At 37.4% G+C, this 22773-nt stretch overlaps 1 protein-coding gene across 1 annotated transcript in view; it reads right to left on the reverse strand.

The window, feature by feature from the left end:
* dync2h1 (dynein cytoplasmic 2 heavy chain 1) overlaps positions 1-22773 on the reverse strand; it is a 256786-nt gene that overhangs the window by 10037 nt on the left and 223976 nt on the right. Inside the window, 4 exon segments of the mRNA XM_061919267.1 lie at positions 7573-7662; positions 12086-12187; positions 15060-15167; positions 15283-15399. Coding sequence (XP_061775251.1) covers positions 7573-7662; positions 12086-12187; positions 15060-15167; positions 15283-15399 — 417 coding nt within the window.

Below are 22773 nucleotides of genomic sequence, written 5' to 3' on the forward strand. Positions count from 1 at the left end.
CCAACTCAAAAATGTTTTAAGGTAAGTCAAACATTTATTTTTTTTAAACTTTCAATTATATTAACTTCAGATCCATCCGTCGATTATAAGTCTTTATTGTTTTTATGGTTTGTTTGTTTTTATACTATACGCCCTTTTTCTAAAAGAAAAACCTGTTTTGTTTATGACAAAAATCACAAAATATACAATATTTTCCAAAGCATATTTCAAAGTGTTATATTTGATGTAAAGTAATTGGAACCTTGAAAAATGTCAATAATTCATAACAATATTGATTTTGATTCATTATTATTTTTTGGAACAAAAAACATTTTTAAGGAAAAACAATCCCTCTGAATTTCTTAGCCATCCAAAAGGTCCCAAACTTCTTTTTTTTTTTTTTTTAAATAAGACAGAAATGATTTAACTTTTTTTCATCTTTACTTTCAACATTTAAATATCAATACTAACTTCATATCTATCCGTTGATTATAACGTGTTTTGTTTTAATTATTTGTATGAGTTTCGTACTACTTTTAAGCCCTTTTGTGAAAGAAAACCATGCTTTTTATAGCAAAATCACAAAATATGCAATAAGTGAATTGGAGCCTCCAATTTTTCAATATTTCATAACATTGATTTTCATTCATTATTATGTTTCCGCAACGACAGTTTTAAAGAAAAAATAACAGTCTGCATGGCATATTTGTGTTATTAAGTCAACATTGCAACTTTTTCTTGTTACAATTCACCTGTTTGCTCTTATATTCCACTTTTTTTATAGTGTTCTTAGAATGTGCCATTAAAATGTGCTGCCCCACTCATGGTCCAAAGGGTATTTAGGGTGTGGGACCTGGAGGAAGTCAAGTTGGTTTGGCAGGAAGAAGCAAAGTGACAAAGTGAAGACTCACACACACAAATGTGCAGGCAGACAAAGTGAAGACTCACACACACGAATGTGCAGGCAGACAAAGTGAAGACTCAAACACACGAATGTGCAGGCAGACAAAGTGAAGACTCACACACACGAATGTGCAGGCAGACAAAGTGAAGACTCAAACACACGAATGTGCAGCCAGACAAAGTGAAGACTCACACACACGAATGTGCAGGCAGACAAAGTGAAGACTCAAACACACGAATGTCCAGGCTGACAAAGTGAAGACTCACACACACGAATGTGCAGGCAGACAAAGTGAAGACTCACACACATGAATGTGCAGGCAGACAAAGTGAAGACTCACACACACAAATGTGCAGGCAGACAAAGTGAAGACTCAAACACACGAATGTGCAGGCAGACAAAGTGAAGACTCACACACACGAATGTGCAGGCAGACAAAGTGAAGACTCACACACACACGAATGTGCAGGCAGACAAAGTGAAGACTCAAACACACAAATGTCCAGGCAGACAAAGTGAAGACTCACACACACGAATGTGCAGGCAGACAAAGTGAAGACTCAAACACATGAATGTGCAGGCAGACAAAGTGAAGACTCACACACACAAATGTGCAGGCAGACAAAGTGAAGACTCAAACACACGAATGTGCAGGCAGACAAAGTGAAGACTCAAACACACGAATGTGCAGGCAGACAAAGTGAAGACTCACACACACAAATGTGCAGGCAGATAAAGTGAAGACTCACACACGAATGTGCAGGCAGACAAAGTGAAGACTCACACACACAAATGTGCAGGCAGACAAAGTGAAGACTCACACACGAATGTGCAGGCAGACAAAGTGAAGACTCACACACACGAATGTGCAGGCAGACAAAGTGAAGACTCACACACACAAATGTGCAGGCAGACAAAGTGAAGACTCAAACACACGAATGTGCAGGCAGACAAAGTGAAGACTCACACACACGAATGTGCAGGCAGACAAAGTGAAGACTCACACACACACGAATGTGCAGGCAGACAAAGTGAAGACTCAAACACACAAATGTCCAGGCAGACAAAGTGAAGACTCACACACACGAATGTGCAGGCAGACAAAGTGAAGACTCAAACACATGAATGTGCAGGCAGACAAAGTGAAGACTCACACACACAAATGTGCAGGCAGACAAAGTGAAGACTCAAACACACGAATGTGCAGGCAGACAAAGTGAAGACTCAAACACACGAATGTGCAGGCAGACAAAGTGAAGACTCACACACACAAATGTGCAGGCAGATAAAGTGAAGACTCACACACGAATGTGCAGGCAGACAAAGTGAAGACTCACACACACAAATGTGCAGGCAGACAAAGTGAAGACTCACACACGAATGTGCAGGCAGACAAAGTGAAGACTCACACACACGAATGTGCAGGCAGACAAAGTGAAGACTCACACACACAAATGTGCAGGCAGACAAAGTGAAGACTCACACACGAATGTGCAGGCAGACAAAGTGAAGACTCACACACACAAATGTGCAGGCAGACAAAGTGAAGACTCAAACACTTAATTAAATGCATCGCGTTCGCATGGACATAAATATTTTTGAACACACGCGAGGGTGTGTGTGTGTGTGTGTGTGTGTGTGTGTGTGTGTGTGTGTGTGTGTCGGCTGCCAGAACATATTGAGGTAGGCGTATATTCTGACACAGTGGAGAGGAGACAGAGCCAGACTTTTTATTTCCTGGCAGCAAGCGAGGGCGGACACTTCTCCTATTTCCTCTCTTTTATACCAATCTTCATTTCCACCGTCTCAAAATTGTGATTGTCTATGAATGTTTTAGTCAACACGCCAGCTTTATTCATCAATGTTATTCTCATCATTTCAGGGCCTTTGTGCACATTACTTGTAACATGCCAAACACCCAAATATATTACCGTACTCTGAGGTGTGCGCCTGAAAAAAGCAAGCATGCTAATGTTAGCATGCATCAAGTACCAAAATATGACTGAGGTGTAGAAAATTAGTTTTAAAAAAAACTAGCATTAGAATGCTAACAGATGTAATTTGTCAAGTAACCATATTTTTTTTGCGGGGATGAGTACTGGCAAAATTAACTAAAAAAAAGATAGCACTGTAATGTTAGCATGCTAAAATGCTACCTGTAACGTGCCAAATACCAAAATATATTACCGTACTCTGAGGTGTGCACCAGATTTTTTTTGAAATGCTAGCATGCTAATGATAGCATGCATCAAGTACCAAAATATGACTGAGGTGTACAAAATTAGCTTTAAAAAAAGCTAGCATTAGAATTCTAACATATGTAATTCGTCAAGTAACCACATTTTTGACGCCGAGGTGTGTACTTTCAAAATTTGCTCAAAAAAGATAGCCAGCTAATGTTGGCATGCTAAAATGCTACCTGTAACGTGCCAAACACCAATATATATTACCGTACTCTGAGGTGTGCACCTAATTTGTTTTTTAAATGCTAGCATGCTACCATTAGTGTGCATCAATTACCAAAATATGACTGAGGTGTAGAAAATTAGCTTAAAAAAAGGCTAGAATTAGAATGCTAACAGATGTCATTCGTCAAGTAACCACATTTTTGACGCTGAGGTCTATACCTGCAAAATGATCTCAAAAAAGATAGCACGCGAATATTGGCATGCTAAAATGCTACCTGTAACGTGCCAAATACCAAAATATATTACCGTACTCTGAGGTGTGCACCAGATTTTTTTTTAAATGCTAGCATGCTAATGATAGCATGCATCAAGTACCAAAATATGACTGAGGTGTACAAAATTAACTTAAAAAAAAGCTAGCATTAGAATTCTAACATATGTAATTCGTCAAGTAACCACATTTTTGACGCCGAGGTGTGTACTTTCAAAATTTGCTCAAAAAAGATAGCCAGCTAATGTTGGCATGCTAAAATGCTACCTGTAACGTGCCAAACACCAATATATATTACCGTACTCTGAGGTGTGCACCTAATTTTTTTTTTTTAAATGCTAGCATGTTATCGTTAGCATGCATCAAGTACCAAAATATGACTGAGGTGTAGAAAATTAGCTTAAAAAAAGGCTAGAATTAGAATGCTAACAGATGTCATTCGTCAAGTAACCACATTTTTGACGCTGAGGTCTATACCTGCAAAATGATCTCAAAAAAGATAGCACGCGAATATTGGCATGCTAAAATGCTACCTGTAACGTGCCAAATACCAAAATATATTACCGTACTGTGAGGTGTGCACCAGATTTTTTTTTAAATGCTAGCATGCTAATGATAGCATGCATCAAGTACCAAAATATGACTGAGGTGTACAAAATTAGCTTAAAAAAAAGATAGCATTAGAATTCTAACATATGTAATTCGTCAAGTAACCACATTTTTGACGCCGAGGTGTGTACTTTCAAAATTTGCTCAAAAAAGATAGCCAGCTAATGTTGGCATGCTAAAATGCTACCTGTAACGTGCCAAACACCAATATATATTACCGTACTCTGAGGTGTGCACCTAATTTTTTTTTTTAAATGCTAGCATGTTATCGTTAGCATGCATCAAGTACCAAAATATGACTGAGGTGTAGAAAATTAGCTTAAAAAAAGGCTAGAATAAGAATGCTAACAGATGTCATTCGTCAAGTAACCACATTTTTGACGCTGAGGTCTATACCTGCAAAATTATCTCAAAAAAGATAGCACGCGAATATTGGAATGCTAAAATGCTACCTGTAACGTGCCAAACATCAAAATATATTACCGTACTCTGAGGTGTGCACCAGATTTTTTTTAAAAATGCTAGCATGCATCAAGTACCAAATTATGACTGAGGTGTACAAAATTAGCTTTAAAAAAAGCTAGCATTGGAATTCTAACATATGTAATTCGTCAAGTAACCACATTTTTGACGCCGAGGTGTGTACTTTCGAAATTTGCTCAAAAAAGATAGCCAGCTAATGTTTGCATGCTAAAATGCTACCTGTAACGTGCCAAACACTAATATATATTACCGTACTCTGAGGTGTGCACCTAATTTTTTTTTTTAAATGCTAGCATGTTACCGTTAGCATGCTTCAAGTACCAAAATATGACTGAGGTGTAGAAAATTAGCTTAAAAAAAGGCTAGAATTAGAATGCTAACAGATGTCATTCGTCAAGTAACCACATTTTTGACGCTGAGGTCTATACCTGCAAAATTATCTCAAAAAAGATAGCACGCGAATATTGGCATGCTAAAATGCTACCTGTAACGTGCCAAATACCAAAATATATTACCGTACTGTGAGGTGTGCACCAGATTTTTTTTTTAAATGCTAGCATGCTAATGATAGCATGCATCGAGTACCAAAATATGACTGAGGTGTACAAAATTAGCTTAAAAAAAGATAGCATTAGAATTCTAACATATGTAATTCGTCAAGTAACCACATTTTTGACGCCGAGGTGTGTACTTTCAAAATTTGCTCAAAAAAGATAGCCAGCTAATGTTGGCATGCTAAAATGCTACCTGTAACGTGCCAAACACCAATATATATTACCGTACTCTGAGGTGTGCACCTAATTTTTTTTTTTTTAAATGCTAGCATGTTACTGTTAGCATGCATCAAGTACCAAAATATGACTGAGGTGTAAAAAATTTGCTTAAAAAAGGCTAGAATTAGAATGCTAACAGATGTCATTCGTCAACTAACAACATTTTTGACGCTGAGGTCTATACCTGCAAAATTATCTCAAAAAAGATAGCACGCGAATATTGGCATGCTAAAATGCTACCTGTAACGTGCCAAACACAAAAATATATTACCGTACTCTGAGGTGTGCACCAGATTTTTTTTTTAAATGCTAGCATGCTAATGATAGCATGCATCAAGTACCAAAATATGACTGAGGTGTACAAAATTAGCTTAAAAAAAAGCTAGCATTGGAATTCTAACATATGTAATTCGTCAAGTAACCACATTTTTGACGCCGAGGTGTGTACTTTCAAAATTTGCTCAAAAAAGATAGCCAGCTAATGTTGGCATGCTAAAATGCTACCTGTAACGTGCCAAACACCAATATATATTACCGTACTCTGAGGTGTGCACCTATTTTTTTTTTTAAATGCTAGCATGTTACCGTTAGCATGCATCAAGTACCAAAATATGACTGAGGTGTAAAAAATTTGCTTAAAAAAGGCTAGAATTAGAATGCTAACAGATGTCATTCGTCAACTAACAACATTTTTGACGCTGAGGTCTATACCTGCAAAATTATCTCAAAAAAGATAGCACGCGAATATTGGCATGCTAAAATGCTACCTGTAACGTGCCAAACACCAAAATATATCACTGTACTCCGAGGAGTGCATCTGATTTTTTTTTTTTTGGGCGAGCACGCTAACGTTAGCATGCATTAAGTACGAAATTATGACTGAGGTGTACAAAATTAGCTTAAAAAAAGCTAGCATTAGAATGCTAACAAACGTCATTCGTCAAGTAACCACATTTTGGACGCTGAGGTCTATACCTGCAAAATTATCTCAAAAAAGATAGCACGCGAATATTGGCATGCTAAAATGCTACCTGTAACGTGCCAAACACAAAAATATATCACTGTACTCCGAGGAGTGCATCTGATTTTTTTTTTTTTTTGGCGAGCACGCTAACGTTAGCATGCATTAAGTACGAAATTATGACTGAGGTGTACAAAATTAGCTTAACAAAAGCTAGCATTAGAATGCTAACAAACGTCCTTCGTTAAGTAACCACATTTTGGACGCTGAGGTCTACACCTGCAAAATTATCTCAAAAAAGATAGCACGCGAATATTGGCATGCTAAAATGCTACCTGTAACGTGCCAAACACCAAAATATATCACTGTACTCCAAGGAGTGCATCTGATTTTTTTTTTTTTTTGGCGAGCACGCTAACGTTAGCATGCATTAAGTACCAAATTATGACTGAGGTGTGCAAAATTAGCTTAAAAAAAGCTAGCATTAGAATGCTAACAAACGTCATTCGTCAAGTAACCACATTTTGGACGCTGAGGTGTGTACCTGCAAAATTATCTCAAAAAAGATAGCACGCGAATATTGGCATGCTAAAATGCTACCTGTAACGTGCCAAACACCAAAATATATTACCGTACTCTGAGGTGTGCATCTGATTTTTTGTTTTTGCTGGCATGCTAACGTTAGCATGCATTAAGTACCAAATTATGACTGAGGTGTGCAAAATTAGCTTAAAAAAAGCTAGCATTAGAATGCTAACAAACGTAATTCGTCAAGTAACCACATTTTGGACGCTGAGGTGTGTACCTGCAAAATTAGCAAAAAAAATACCCAACATGCTAATATTAGAATGTAAGTATATTAGCTCCTTATTTGGACACGACAATGTAGCAGTGGGAGCGTAGCACTGCTAGTCCGCGCCGTATTGAGGCAGAATGAATTTAGGGCGTTAAAATAAGATTATGGAGAAGCTGCTGATGGTGTGTTTGACGGGAGAACCCCACTTTCCAAGGTAAAAACTGTACATGACGTCATAAAACTACATCACATTGTATTGTTTTCATACAATAATTATCTCAAGGTGTGTTAAAATTGTGTTGTATTGGGGGACCAAGCACTGATTTGAATGGATTTTAATTCCATTCGATGGTTGATGCGAGCATAAATAATATATGAGCCAAAGTACCTGCAAGGCGAGTGCACGCATGACAATGGCTCCCAGGTACTGCATGGGCTCCTCGGGCCCCTCCCACATATCTTGCCAGGTCAGGGGACACTGCAAGAAAGGGGAAACAGTCAAATATTAAATCTTAGACGGCCTTCTATGATATGACAGAAATAATTAGAATAATTAACTAATTCCACCTCCGCCACTCCAGTCATAATTTTGGCGCTGGAGAAACTTCTCTATGATTGACAGTTGAATATTGTCATTACTGCCACAAGTGGTGGGAAAGTGTATTGCAACTACTGTAAATTCCGGACTATAAAGTTGCTACTTCTTTTTCCCTACGCTTTGTACTCTGTGGCTTCTAAATCGGTGCAAACGGTTTTTCATAAATAAAACACACCCAAGACTCTAGTTATTATTACTATTTTTTACACTGTGGCACTTTGAGGTTGTTCGCTCAACGTAAAGTGCTTTTTACAAATAAAATCTATTATTATTATTATTCCCGAAAAGGTGTGTTTTTTGTCTGTGCTACGGCGCCATCTTTCGCTCACTATCAGGTGCTGCCGGCCGAATGTGTCCAGTGTTTATTGCTGTTTTAAATCAATCAATCAATCAATCAATGTTTATTTATATAGCCCCAAATCACAAATGTCTCAAAGGACTGCACAAATCATTACGACTACGACATCCTCGGAAGAACCCACAAAAGGGCAAGGAAAACTCACACCCAGTGGGCAGGGAGAATTCACATCCACATTGCCTTGTACCGGAAGTGCAAGCGCTTCTGCGTCTCCTAGCCATCCATAGCGTTTCTACTCGAACAGATTATTCAATTTATAACTCCAAGCAAAGTTTTTCAATGTAACTAAAACAATCCTTACAGGTCTATAGGAGTGTTTTCATGCACACTTGTACATTAGCTAATATGCTAACACATCTGTGTTGGTGTTATTAACTGGCAACGGCATTCTTTTTGTATTGTTTCACTTTCACAAATTCCTCAGTAAATCCACCCAAAACGTCACCGTGGAGTTATTGAGTCTGTTTAGCTGATTGGAGAGCTAGCTTGTGCAGCTAGTGGGTCTATGACCATGGCTTCTGTTTTGTTCGATTAGCCGTTTTACTGCAGTGTTACAGACACCGTTTAGAAACAATTAAGGTATGTGAATAAACATTTACAGAATATTATATGCATATATATATATATGTATGCGGCTTATAGTCCAGTGCGGCTAATATGTGGAAAGCGGGTTTCTTTGTGGAGAATGTAGTGGGTGTGGCTTCTATGAGTTGCACTCTGTAGGGACCAGAGCTGACACCCTCTAGGGGGCGCTGGTGGTCCAACTATGTAAAAAGCCTGCATTCAAATAAAAGCACCTCTTTGGCTGTGAAAGCAGAAAGATGGCAGGGAATGTAAGTGAGTGAGCTGCACTGAAGCCATCCCTGGTTGCAAGGATGAGTCCCTGGCCTGACTTTTACACAGCAAGTGAGGAGGGGGTGGCTTCAAGATGGAGGACTGGAGGACTGGATCTCCAAACATCACGCCCTGGTCCCTGCTAAGTCAACTTATGTGGAGTGTTGCTGCGGCGGATGAAGACGCTGCAGGCGGCAGACGAGGTGTGGGCGCACGTTTATGTTCTTTACTTTCCATCAGGGGAACATTGGAGTGGAGCTGTGGATCCATCCCACCTCTCAAATATGATCACACCCAGATCCACCAGCAAATACACAATAATCACTTACACTTGAAGTCTGCTCTCTCATTCAGGAAGTAATACATCAGAAGCAAATTATATGTACATCTGTATATAATATACATTTATGTTAATTGGCAATTATATACATCCATTATATATATATATATATATATATATATATACAGTATATATGTACACATAAATATATACACACATATGTATATATACATCGTATGTGTATATATATAGTTCTCTAAACCAACTTCAGATCAATTCGTTGATTATTATTTTTATTTTTTTTTTCAAGTTTTACTGTTTGTTTAAAGCCCTATTTTCACAAAAAATGTGCTTTTTATAATGCAAAAAAAACTGGCCCTGCGATGAGGTGGCGACTTGTCCAGGGTGTACCCCGCCTTCCGCCCGATTGTAGCTGAGATAGGCGCCAGCGCCCCCCGCGACCCCGAAAGGGAATAAGCGGTAGAAAATGGATGGGATGGATAATGCAAAAACAAAATATGCAATATTTTTCTCAAAAATGTTTCAAATTTGAATTTTTGATGTGATGTAATTGGCCCCTTTTTTTATTTTATATATACGGTGTTAGCTTTCACTGCTATGCTGATGACACCCAACTCTACATGCCCCTAAAGCTGACCAACACGCCGGATTGTAGTCAGGTGGAGGCGTGTCTTAATGAAATTAAACAATGGATGTCCGCTAACTTTTTGCAACTCAACGCCAAAAAAACGGAAATGCTGATTATCGGTCCTGCTAGACACCGACCTCTATTTAATAATACAACTTTAACATTTGACAACCAAATAATAAAACAAGGCGACACGGTAAAGAATCTGGGTATTATATTCCACCCAACTCTCTCCTTTGAGGCACACATTAAAAGCGTTACTAAAACAGCCTTCTTTCATCTCCGTAATATCGCTAAAATTCGCTCCATTCTGTCCACTAAAGACGCTGAGATCATTATCCATGCGTTTGTTACGTCTCGTCTCGACTACTGTAACGTATTATTTTCGGGTCTCCCCATGTCTAGCATTAAAAGATTACAGTTGGTACAAAATGCGGCTGCTAGACTTTTGACAAGAACAAGAAAGTTTGATCACATTACGCCTGTACTGTATATACCTTTATATACATATATACATACATATATACCTATACTGTATATACCTTTATATACATATATACATACATATATACATATACTGTATATACCTTTATATACATATATACATACATATATACATATACTGTATATACCTTTATATACATATATACATACACTGTATATACCTTTATATACATATATACCTATATTGTATATACCTTTATATACATGTATACATACATATATACCTGTACTGTATATACCTTTATATACATATATACATACATATATACCTATACTGTATATACCTTTATATAAATACATACATACATATATACCTATACTGTATATACCTTTATATACATATATACATACATATATACCTATACTGTATATACCTTTATATAAATACATACATACATATATACCTATACTGTATATACCTTTATATACATATATACATACATATATACCTGTACTGTATATACCTTTATATACATATATACATACATATATACCTGTACTGTATATACCTTTATATACATATATACATACATATATACCTATACTGTATATACCTTTATATACATATATACATACATATATACCTATACTGTATATACCTTTATATACATATATACATACATATATACCTATACTGTATATACCTTTATATACATATATACATACATATATACCTATACTGGCTCACCTGCACTGGCTTCCTGTGCACTTAAGATGTGACTTTAAGGTTTTACTACTTACGTATAAAATACTACACGGTCTAGCTCCATCCTATCTTGCCGATTGTATTGTACCATATGTCCCAGCAAGAGATCTGCGTTCAAAGGACTCCGGCTTATTAGTGATTCCCAAAGCCCAAAAAAAGTCTGCGGGCTGTAGAGCTTTTTCATTTCGGGCTCCAGTACTCTGGAATGCCCTCCCGGTAACAGTTCGAGATGCCACCTCAGTAGAAGCATTTAAGTCTCACCTTAAAACTCATTTGTATACTCTAGCCTTTAAATAGACTCCCTTTTTAGACCAGTTGATCTGCCATTTCTTTTCTTTTTCTCCTATGTCCCACTCTCCCTTGTGGAGGGGGTCCGGTCCGATCCGGTGGCCATGTACTGCTCGCCTGTGTATCGGCTGGGGACATCTCTGCGCTGCTGATCCGCCTCCGCTTGGGATGGTTTCCTGCTGGCTCCGCTGTGAACGGGACTATCGCTGCTGTGTTGGATCCGCTTTGGACTGGACTCTCGCGACTGTGTTGGATCCATTGTGGATTGAACTTTCACAGTATCATGTTAGACCCGCTCGACATCCATTGCTTTCCTCCTCTCCAAGGTTCTCATAGTCATCATTGTCACCGACGTCCCACTGGGTGTGAGTTTTCCTTGTCCTTATGTGGGCCTACCGAGGATGTCGTAGTGGTTTGTGCAGTCCTTTGAGACACTAGTGATTTAGGGCTATATAAGTAAACATTGATTGATTGATTGATGTGTCATCCAAAGAATTTGGGATTGACCAGCAACTTGAATTCCTTGGAGGAACATTTGGTCCAAATGCAGCAGGAGCCAGAAGTAGATAAAAATTACACCGCCAAAATGTGCGTGGAAGTTGGAGAGTTTGGTTGGATTTGCATGACTGGACTGGATGGGGACAAGTTGATACAAGTCCAGGTGTCTTTTGGAGCGCCACTCACCTCTTGGTTGAGCAAGGCCGTGGCCAGTTTTTGGACCTTGGGAGTGAGAAGTTCAGTCCCTCGAATCACCTTGCTGAGGGCGGCCAGGGACTGGTGGATGCTCTGTCAACACAAGCGGGACCACATGCTCAAATGCACTTGGAGACAAGTCACCCCATTCTAACAGTCAACACCCGCCGAGGTTGGCACACATTTTCAATATTGATTTTTTTCGCCCAGTACATGTGTTTTATTTAATTAGCAATTAGGGCCGGGCGATATCGCTGAAAACTGTATCACTATTGATATTGTTGATATTTTCATGACCTAAGGATAATAAGGAGAAACATATATTATATAGAAACATTTAACTTTCCTCTGATTATTTCAACCCTAAGGCAGAAAGGAAATGTCAACACAAGCATGGAAAACACTTAAACAAAATAGTCAAATCACATTGAACATTTAACTATAAAATCTTAAAATGAAGGAATAGGTTCATGAAGTTTAAGAAAATAGTGCAAAGTATAAAAATGTAAACATAAAGACACCTAAAAATAAGGTTTAATGCCAGGAAATAACGGCTGTGTAACATTAACTTGCCATGTTATTATTATTTAACTATGGAAATTATTTTTTGTTATGCAGTAATTGTTTAAATATTACAATATATCGGTCGATATCGATATTTATTGACATTTTTATGAATAATGCAAAATAAGGAGCAGGAGAATAATATTTATTTGAAATTTAACTTCCTCTGATTATAATCCCTCAGCTATCAAGGCAGAAATGAAATGTCAACACAAGCGTGGAAAATACTAAAACAATGTCAACAAAATAGTAAAATCACATTGAACACTTAACTATAAGCTCTTAAAAATGAAGGAATATGTAAGAAATGCTTCATAAAGTGTAAGAAAATAGTGCAAAGTGTAAACATAAAGAAACCTGAAAAGGACTATTTTCTGCAGGAAGCTGTGCTCTAAATTTCCCGTGAATGCTGACGAGCCAAAGCCGAACTAAGAGCGTGCTAACAGCTAGCACGCTGGCTAGATAGCATCAGGCAACACAAAACATGAGCAAAATGAGCTAAAAATGTTAGCATGCTAACATTAGTATAATAGCATGTCAACACTAGCATGCTTACAGTTAGCATTAGTGACATATTAAAATATATGACACTGAGGTGTATACCTGCTAAATTAGCTAAAAAAAAAAGATAGCACGCTAATGTTAGCATGCTAACATTAATATAATAACATGACAACACCAGCATGCTTACAGTTAGCATTAGTGACATATTAAAATATATGACACTGAGGTGTATACCTGCTAAATTAGCTAAAAAAAAAGATAGCACGCTAATGTTAGCATGCTAACATTTGTATAATAATATGACAACACTAGCATGCTTACAGTTAGCATTAGTGACATATTAAAATATATGACACTGAGGTGTATACCTGCTAAATTAGCTAAAAAAAAAGATAGCACGCTAATGTTAGCATGCTAACATTAATATAATAACATGACAACACTAGCATGCTTACAGTTAGCATTAGTGATATATTAAAATATATGACACTGAAGTGTATACCTGCTAAATTAGCTAAAAAAAAGATAGCACGCTAATGTTAGCATGTTAACATTAGTATAACATGTCAACACTAGCATGCTTACAGTTAGCATTAGTGACATATTAAAATATATGACACTGAGGTGTATACCTGCTAAATTAGCTAAAAAAAAAGATAGCACGCTAATGTTAGCATGCTAACATTTGTATAATAACATGACAACACTAGCATGCTTACAGTTAGCATTAGTGACATATTAAAATATATGACACTGAGGTGTATACCTGCTAAATTAGCTAAAAAAAAAGATAGCACGCTAATGTTAGCATGCTAACATTAATATAATAACATGACAACACTAGCATGCTTACAGTTAGCATTAGTGACATATTAAAATATATGACACTGAGGTGTATACCTGCTAAATTAGCTAAAAAAAAAGATAGCACGCTAATGTTAGCATGCTAACATTAGTATAATAACATGTCAACATTAGCATGCTTACAGTTAGCATTAGTGACATATCAAAATATATGACACTGAGGTGTATCGATGCTAAATTAGCTAAAAAAAAAAAAGATAGCACGCTAATGTTAGCATGCTACCTAAAATCCAAAAACGTTTCCTCTTTTATCCACAATTTCTTCATTTGGACTTTGTCTTCTCACTCTATGCAAAGAATCAAGCAAACTTGATAGTCGATACTGTCACCTGATTGGCTGATACCGTGCCACGCCCACTTATCACTTCCTGGTTAGCAGACAGTGAGTGTGAATGTGAAGTGAATTATATTTATATAGCGCTTTTCTCCAGTGACCTAATTTATATTTAAAGTGTCTTTGTTCGCAACTTGCGCTTTCTTCCCAAAAAGCGGAAAAAATGTAAGGTTTTACGGAAAAATGATATCGATTACGTCCCCATTATTTACTTTTTACTTTTATTTAAATTGATCTCAACTCTGTACACTAGTGCTGGAATTTTAATTTTCCTGAAGGAATCAATAAAGTACTATCTATCTATCTATCTATCTATCTATCTATCTATCTATGGCAATATGTATTAATATCATTTTATCGCCCAGCTCTAATATCATTCATGCATTTTTTCCCCTCAAACTTCTGTAACATTTAACACATAAACAACTTGAAAATAGTCCTTCAAAAAAGGATCACCCCCCTAAAATTCATTTTCTGACATTTCAACGTTCGATCAAAAATTTGCACAGAAAGTTTGGATTCAAGCCCCTGTCAGTCAGAGTTCGGGGATTAGTAACAAGCAGCAAATACACTGAAGGTAACAACCAAATATTTATACATTTATTAATACTACTTTTCTCTTAGGGTACATTTTTGCTTTGACTGTGTGGTAGTAATAAGTATGGTATGCCACTACCCACAATGCCTTGCGTCGCATACCTGAACCAGTCGGATGGCGTTGAACTGTTCTAGAACAGTGAAGGACAGCACGGGTGAGCCGTGGTGATCTGTTGGCGGTGTCACCTTCTGCTGGATCAGCGTAGAACCCTGGAACACACACAAGTGGAACACCATGACGCCACCCTCAGGCCCACAATGCATTGCATGCCAACACCGTGGTGCATTCAAGGTCTGCGGAAGGCAGAATAAAAAAAAGACCGACCTTGTTCAGTTTCTTCCACAAGTTGAGGATGGGCGAAAGTCCGTTGGACCAGAGATCCCGGTCGAACTTGGAGCCTGTTGCTACGGAGCGACTTATGACACGGAGTTGGGAAATCACCTGTCAATCAACCGGAAAGGACGTATGGTAATTATGTTGTATGTTTATACATGTGGTCATCTCTAATATGACTTTTTTAAACGAATAGTTTGGACATTCTCACGCTAATGTACTTCATAAGCAGTGTAATATAATGATATATATATATATGTATATATATATATATATATATATATATAATACGCAAGGACAGTAACACATCCGACACATACGTAGGATTAACCGAAGGAGTGTTCAAAACAAGATGGAATAATCACAAGGCCTCCTTTAGAAACCAGACTTTGCGGAATTCTACAGAACTCAGCAAACACATTTGGAACCTCAAAGACAATAATGTTGAATATTCAATAACATGGCAAATTCTTGCATCCAGCACACCTTACAACAGTGGTAATAAAAGATGCAACCTATGCTTAAAAGAGAAACTGTTTATTATATATCATCCAGATCTATCATCCCTCAACAAGCGCAGTGAAATCATTTCAACATGCCGCCACAGACGGAAACACCTCCTAGGTAACACATGAGCCAATCACCACACCCTACGCCTGCCTGTACCCACCCACTCTGTGCCCTATATAAACCATTGTATGTGAATGCTTCCATTAAAATCTCTTGATGATTGAGGGAACCCCTCATGAAACACTTCTGTAGAGATGAAGTAGTCTTGTGATTTTTCCCACACCTACATATATATATATATATATATATATATATATACATACAGATACACATTTATACATATATATATATATTTTTATTTATGTATATACATGCAAGGCAATAGGCTACTAGGAGCCAGCAGCTACACCACAACTGAGCACACAATAGCACACAAGCTAGACGTCGGTAATAAATGTCCTTAATTGAAGTTTACAGTTGTGATCAAAATGATTCAAACCCCACACAATTTTGGTGTTTTAGCAAGTTGGACATTTATTCTGTATTTTGTTTATAGTCACATCAAAAAAAGATGTGTCAAATAGACAAATGCAACTTGAATTACAAAATTATATTTTGTAACATACCAAACAGTGTCATTTCTCTTAATATCTCATTGATAAAATTATTCAACCCCTAGAAGATCATAACTCTTAAGAACAGAATTTGAATAAGGTCTTTTCAATCAGGTGTTGAAAACACCTGCAGACGTGATTAGAACCATAACGAGCAACAATTAAACTTATTGAAAAAGACTGATGCTCAGCTTCTTGTAAATGGTCAGTGGTGTATTTGCAACATGGTGAAGTCCAGGGAGTGGTCAAAGAAGTCAAGAGAGGAGGTAATTTCTCATCATAACTGGATATAAGAAAATAGCAAAGACATTACACATTCCAAGAGACACAGTTGGGAGCATAATTCGCAAGTTTAAAGCTACAGTGGAAACACTACCTGGGCGTGGTAGAAAGAGGATGCTGTGTGCAACTGCTGTCCGGTATTTGAAGCGTACAGTGGTGAAAACCCCCCGGGTAACAGCTGAGGAACTACAACAGGACATTGCAGAGGGGGGAACGCAGGTTTCGTCCCAGACAATACGAGATGAAGACTTTCATGCCAGAACTCCCAGGCGCACCCCACTTCTGACTACCAGGCACAAGAAAATAGACTCCAGTATGCCAAAAATCATCTGGACAAACCCCAAAGGTTTTGGGAAACTGTTCTATGGAGTGATGAGACAAAACTGGAACTCTTTGGGCCTATGAATCAACGTTATGTCTGGAGGAGAAAAAAATGAAGCTTACAAAGAATAGAACACCTTGCCTACTGTTAAGCATGGTGGGGGGTCAATCATGCTCTGGGGCTGTTTCTCTGCCTCAGGTAGCGGGAATCTCCAGCGCATTCAAGGCATTATGAATTCTATTTCCTAGCGGGATATATTAGCTGCAAATGTCATGAAGTCAGTGAGGAAGCTGAGGCTTGGGAGACGTTGGACCTTCCAACAGGACAAGGATCCCAAGCATACCTCCAAATCAACATCAGAGTGGTTGCAGAAGAAGGGCTGGAAGACTCTGGAGTGGCCTTCACAGTCGCCACACCTAAATCCTCTAGAAAAGCTGTGGTGGGAGTTGAAAAAGTCCCAAGAAGCCCAAGAATATGAATGAACTGGAGGCCTTTCCCCAAGAGGAATGGGCTAAAATACCTGTAGATGTTTGCAAGAAGCTTTTGTCTGCTTATGTATCACCTTTGAAGGATGTATTTACTGCCAAAGGGGGTTCTACTAAGTACTAAAGATGCATGGAACTAGGGGGTTGGATCATTTTGTCAATGAGATTTTAAGAAAAATGTCCTTTTTTGGTATTTTGTAAAATACAGTGTTACAATTGAAGTAGCATTTGTCTATTTGACACATCTTTATTGGATATGACTATAAACAAAATACGGAATAAATGTCCAACTTGCTAAAACACCAACATTGTGTGGGGGTTGAATCATTTTGATCACAACTGTATTGGAGTAAATGAATCAAATGAATGTAAAGTTTTAAATGTGGATGCTATTAAATGTCCAGAGGGCTCTTATAATAACAAATGTATTTACAAAGTTGTACACAATTGTTGTTTTCATCATGCTCTCATGCTAAGGCTTTGGACACATTTGAAAGTATAATTCCTACTTTTCGGAAATTCATTTTCCACGGTCAGGCCTGGAATTAATTAACAGCGGTAAATGAGGGTTGACTGTGATTTACAAAAGGTAAAAATGCTAGGTTGTAGGCTACTAGGAGCGGGCAGCTACACAACAGCTAAGCACACAATAGCCCCCAAGCTAGGTGTTTGTAATTGAACAGTACTGCAGTGCAAAACAGCACCTTTGACAATATAACAATGTATAGTTGCATATTTTTTATACGTACAAAGTCTCCAAAGCACACGTGTATCAGAAAGTATCCAGTAACAAACGTGTCCGCATCGATGAACTTGCTCGGTGTTCTTTTTTGAACAGTACCGCAGTGCTAAACAGCACGTTTGTCAATATAACAATACACATAATACTCATACGTACAAAGTCTCTAAAGCAGACATGTATTATAATGTATCCAGTAACAAACGTGTCTGGATCGATGAACTTGCTGCGTCATGAGCTTAACTTTGTAAAATATTGTTATTAGTTTTTTTAATAGTCTCCATTGTTCTGTTTTTTAGTAATTTGCCTTGATCTAACCCAAGGGTCACCAACCTTTTTGAAAGCAAGAGCTACTTCTTGGGTACTGATTAATGCCAAGGGCTACCAGTTTGATACACACTTAAAAAAATGGCCAGAAATAGCCAATTTGCTCAATTTACATTTAATGAATAAATCTATAAGTATAAAAAAAATGGGTATCTCTGTCTGTCATTCTGTTGTACATTTTTTCTCTTTTACGGAAGGTTTTTTGTAGAGAATAAATGATGAAAAAAAACACTCAATTGAACGGTTAAAAAGAGGAGAAAACACAAAAAAAAATTAAAATTTAATTTTGAAACATAGTTTATCTTCAATTTTGACTCTTTAAAATTCAAAATTCAACAAAAAAAAAATTTAATCTAAGTTGAATCTTTTTGAAAAAAATGAAAAAAGAAGTTGTGGAACATCATTAGTAATTTTTCCTGATTAAGATTAATTTTAGAATTTTGAAGACATGTTTTAAATAGTTTAAAATCCAATCTGCACTCTGTTAGAATATATAACAAATTGCACCAAGCTATATTTCTATAACTCTTCTAGATATTCCAGAACAAAAATTTTCAAAGAAATTCAAAAGACTATGAAATAAGATTTAAATTTGATTCTACAGATTTTGTAGATTTGCCAGAATACTTTTTTTTTAAATTTTAATCATAATAAGTTTGAAGGAATATTTCACAAATATTCTTCGTCAAAAAAACAGAAGCTAAAATGAAGAATGTAATCAAAATGTATTTATTATTCTTTACAATAAAACAAAAAAAATATTTGAACATTGATTCAAATTGTCAGGAAAGAAGAGGAAGGGATATAAAAGGTAAAAAGGTATATGTGTTTAAAAATCCCAAAATCATTTTTAAGGTTGTATTTTTTCTCTAAAATTGTCTTTCTGAAAGTTATAAGAAGCAAAGTAAAAAAATAAAATAATTTATTTTAAACAAGTGAAGACCAAGTCTTTCAAATATTTTCTTGGATTTCCAAATTCTATTTGAGTTTTGTCTCTCTTAGAATTAAAAATGTCGAGCAAAGCGAGACCAGCTTGCTAGTAAATAAATAAAATTAAAAAAAATAGAGGCAGCTCACTGGTAAGTGCTGCTATTTCCGTTTTTTTTTGTTTGTTTGTTTGTTTTTGCAACTTAACGCCCAAAAAGCGGAAATGCTGATTATCGGTCCTGCTAGACACCGACCTCTATTTAACAATACAACTTTAACATTTGACAACCAAATAATAAAACAAGGTGACTCGGTAAAACTCATATGTATACTCTAGCCTTTAAATAGACCTCCTTTTTAGACCAGTTGATCTGCCACTTCTTTTCTTTTTTCTCCTATGTCCCCCCCTCCCTTGTGGAGGGGGTCCGGTCCGATGACCATGGATGAAGTACTGGCTGTCCAGAGTCGAGACCCAGGATGGACCGCTCGCCTGTGTATCGGTTGGGAACATCTCTACGCTGCTGATCCGCCTCCGCTTGAGATGGTTTCCTGTGGACGGGACTCTCGCTGCTGTCTTGGATCCGCTTTGAACTGAACTCTCGCGGCTGTGTTGGAGCCACTATGGATTGAACTTTCACAGTATCATGTTAGACCCGCTCGACATCCATTGCTTTCGGTCCCCTAGAGTGGGGGGGGCTGGTTGCCCACATCTGAGGTCCTCTCCAAGGTTTCTCATAGTCAGCATTGTCACTGGCATCCCACTGGGTGTGAGTTTTCCTTGCCCTTTTGTGGGTTCTTCCGAGGATGTCGTAGTCGTAATGATTTGTGCAGTCCTTTGAGACATTTGTGATTTGGGGCTATATAAATAAACATTGATTGATTGATTGATTTGAGCTATTTTTAGAACAGGCCAGCAGGCTAGTCATCTGGTCCTTACGTGCGACCAGGTGCCCGCGTGCACCATGTTGGTGACCCCTGATTTAACACTTTCTAGCATCCCACACTACAAAACAACAGGAGTGTGTAGCATTATTCGGCAGTTGCTTCTAAAATGTTTGCACATTAGCAGAGGTTAGCGAGTGCAAATGAAACAAATGCATCCACCGGGCATGTTGGAATAAGACAAACGGCTGCAAGCCTTTAGAATAATACAAAGGCTAAGGAGCGCGGCGGCAAGAAAGTGTCCGCGGCGTAAGTATAAGTCACAGGAGATCCTTCCACGCCTCATCAAACAGGCTCACCTCCAGGCCGAGGGGACGGTATGGCGGCGTCACCCAGAATGAAGATGTGTGTTAATGTGTGCAGGACACCAGCGTGTGAGGAATGGCTTCCATTAGCTTGGAGCAGCTCCTTAACAACACCTGCTTTATCTCCCGTGCTGGCTGATGAAGTGTTGCTCAATGTTTGCTCTGCATGTCTGCATGTCTGCATGTCTGCATGTCTGCCTGTCTGCATGTCTGCATGTCTGCATGTCTGCATGTCTGCCTGTCTGCATGTCTGCCTGTCTGCCTGTCTGCATGTCTGCATGTCTGCAGGGAATTTAAAACTAAATGTTGGGTTGCAGCAATAGCATCTGGCAACACATTATTTTACATAGCTCAGTTGGTAGAGTGGCCGTGCCAGCAACTTGAGAGTTGCAGGTTCAATTCCCGCTTCCGCCATCCTAGTCACTGCCGTTGTGTCCTTGGGCAAGACACTTTACCCACCTGCTCCCAGTGCCACCCACACTGCTTTAAATGGAACTTAGATATTGGGTTTCACTATGTAAAGTGCATTTGAGTCACTAGAGAAAAGCGCTATATAAAGATAATTCACTTCACTATAGGGTGACCATACGAGTGCGAGTCTTATTCATCTCCATTGTACATCTATTTGTCATTTTCAAACATCAATTAAAAAAATAAAAATAAAATGTTTTGAAATAAATAAAAAAATCAGGAAAATATATGTATATTAATATTTTTTTTCATATTTTTTCCCCATGCAAACATAATAAAGCATTTCTAACCCGTTTAAAAAAAGTTAAATTTAATTATTTTACCAAATACCAATCGTATTGAATCAGGAATCGATTCTGAACGAAATCGGATCGAATTGTTAGGCGCCCAAAGATTCAACTTAAGCTGCATTTCACTTCTGATACGATACTGGACATTGGAGGATAGCATGTTGGCTGATACTGATAATGATCCGATACGATGTCAGCAGGAATCTTACATACTTTTATTTTTTTGTAATATGGAAAGTTAGAAAAGGTTTGAATCAGGATCAGAATCTCTCTTGTAGTAAAAGTACAGACAAACATATATATATATATATATATATATGTATATATTATATATGTATATATTTTATATACATATATATATATATATATATGTATATATTATATATGTATATATTTTATATACATATATATATATATATATGTATATATTATATATATATATGTATATATTTTATATATATATGTATATATTATATATATATGTACATATTTTATATATATATATACATATCTATCTATCTATCTATCTATCTATCTATCTATCTATCTATATATATATATATATATATATATATATATATATATATATATATGTCTGTGTTTGTGTTGCTAAAGGCGGCCGCAATACACCGCTTCCCACCTACAGCTTTCTTCTTTGATGTCTCCATTATTCATTAAACAAATTGCAAAATATTCAGCAACACAGATGTCCATAATACTGTGAAATTATGCGATGAAAAGAGACGACTTATAGCTGGGAAGGATGCTGGAACAAAATGTCCTCTACAACAGTGGTCCCCAACCTTTTTGTATCCGCGGGCCGGTCAACGCTTAATAATTTGTCCCGCGGCCCGGGGAGGGTGTCCTTTTTTTAAATTTTTTTATTCTTTGTCATGAAAAAGGGACATTCTTGTCATGAAAAAGGGAGTTTTTTGTGGTTGGTGCACTATTTGTAAGTGTATATTGTGTTTTTCATGTTGATTTAATAAAAAATAAATAAAAAATCTTCCGCGGCCCGGTGGTTGGGGACCACTGCTCTACAATGCGTGACGTCACGCGTCATCATACCGCGACGTTTCAGCAGGATACTTCCGCGCGAAATTTAAAATTGCAATTTAGTGAACTAAAGCGGCCGTATTGGCATGTGTTGCAATGTTAGTATTTCATCATTGATATATAAACTATCAGACTGCGTGGTGGGTAGTAGTGGCTTTCAGTAGGCCTTTCAGAATAATGTTTGTGTTAGCGCTCGGACGAGGACAAGAAGG

Source organism: Nerophis ophidion, linkage group LG13 (genome assembly GCF_033978795.1).
Source record: "Nerophis ophidion isolate RoL-2023_Sa linkage group LG13, RoL_Noph_v1.0, whole genome shotgun sequence".
NCBI lineage: Eukaryota > Metazoa > Chordata > Actinopteri > Syngnathiformes > Syngnathidae > Nerophis > Nerophis ophidion.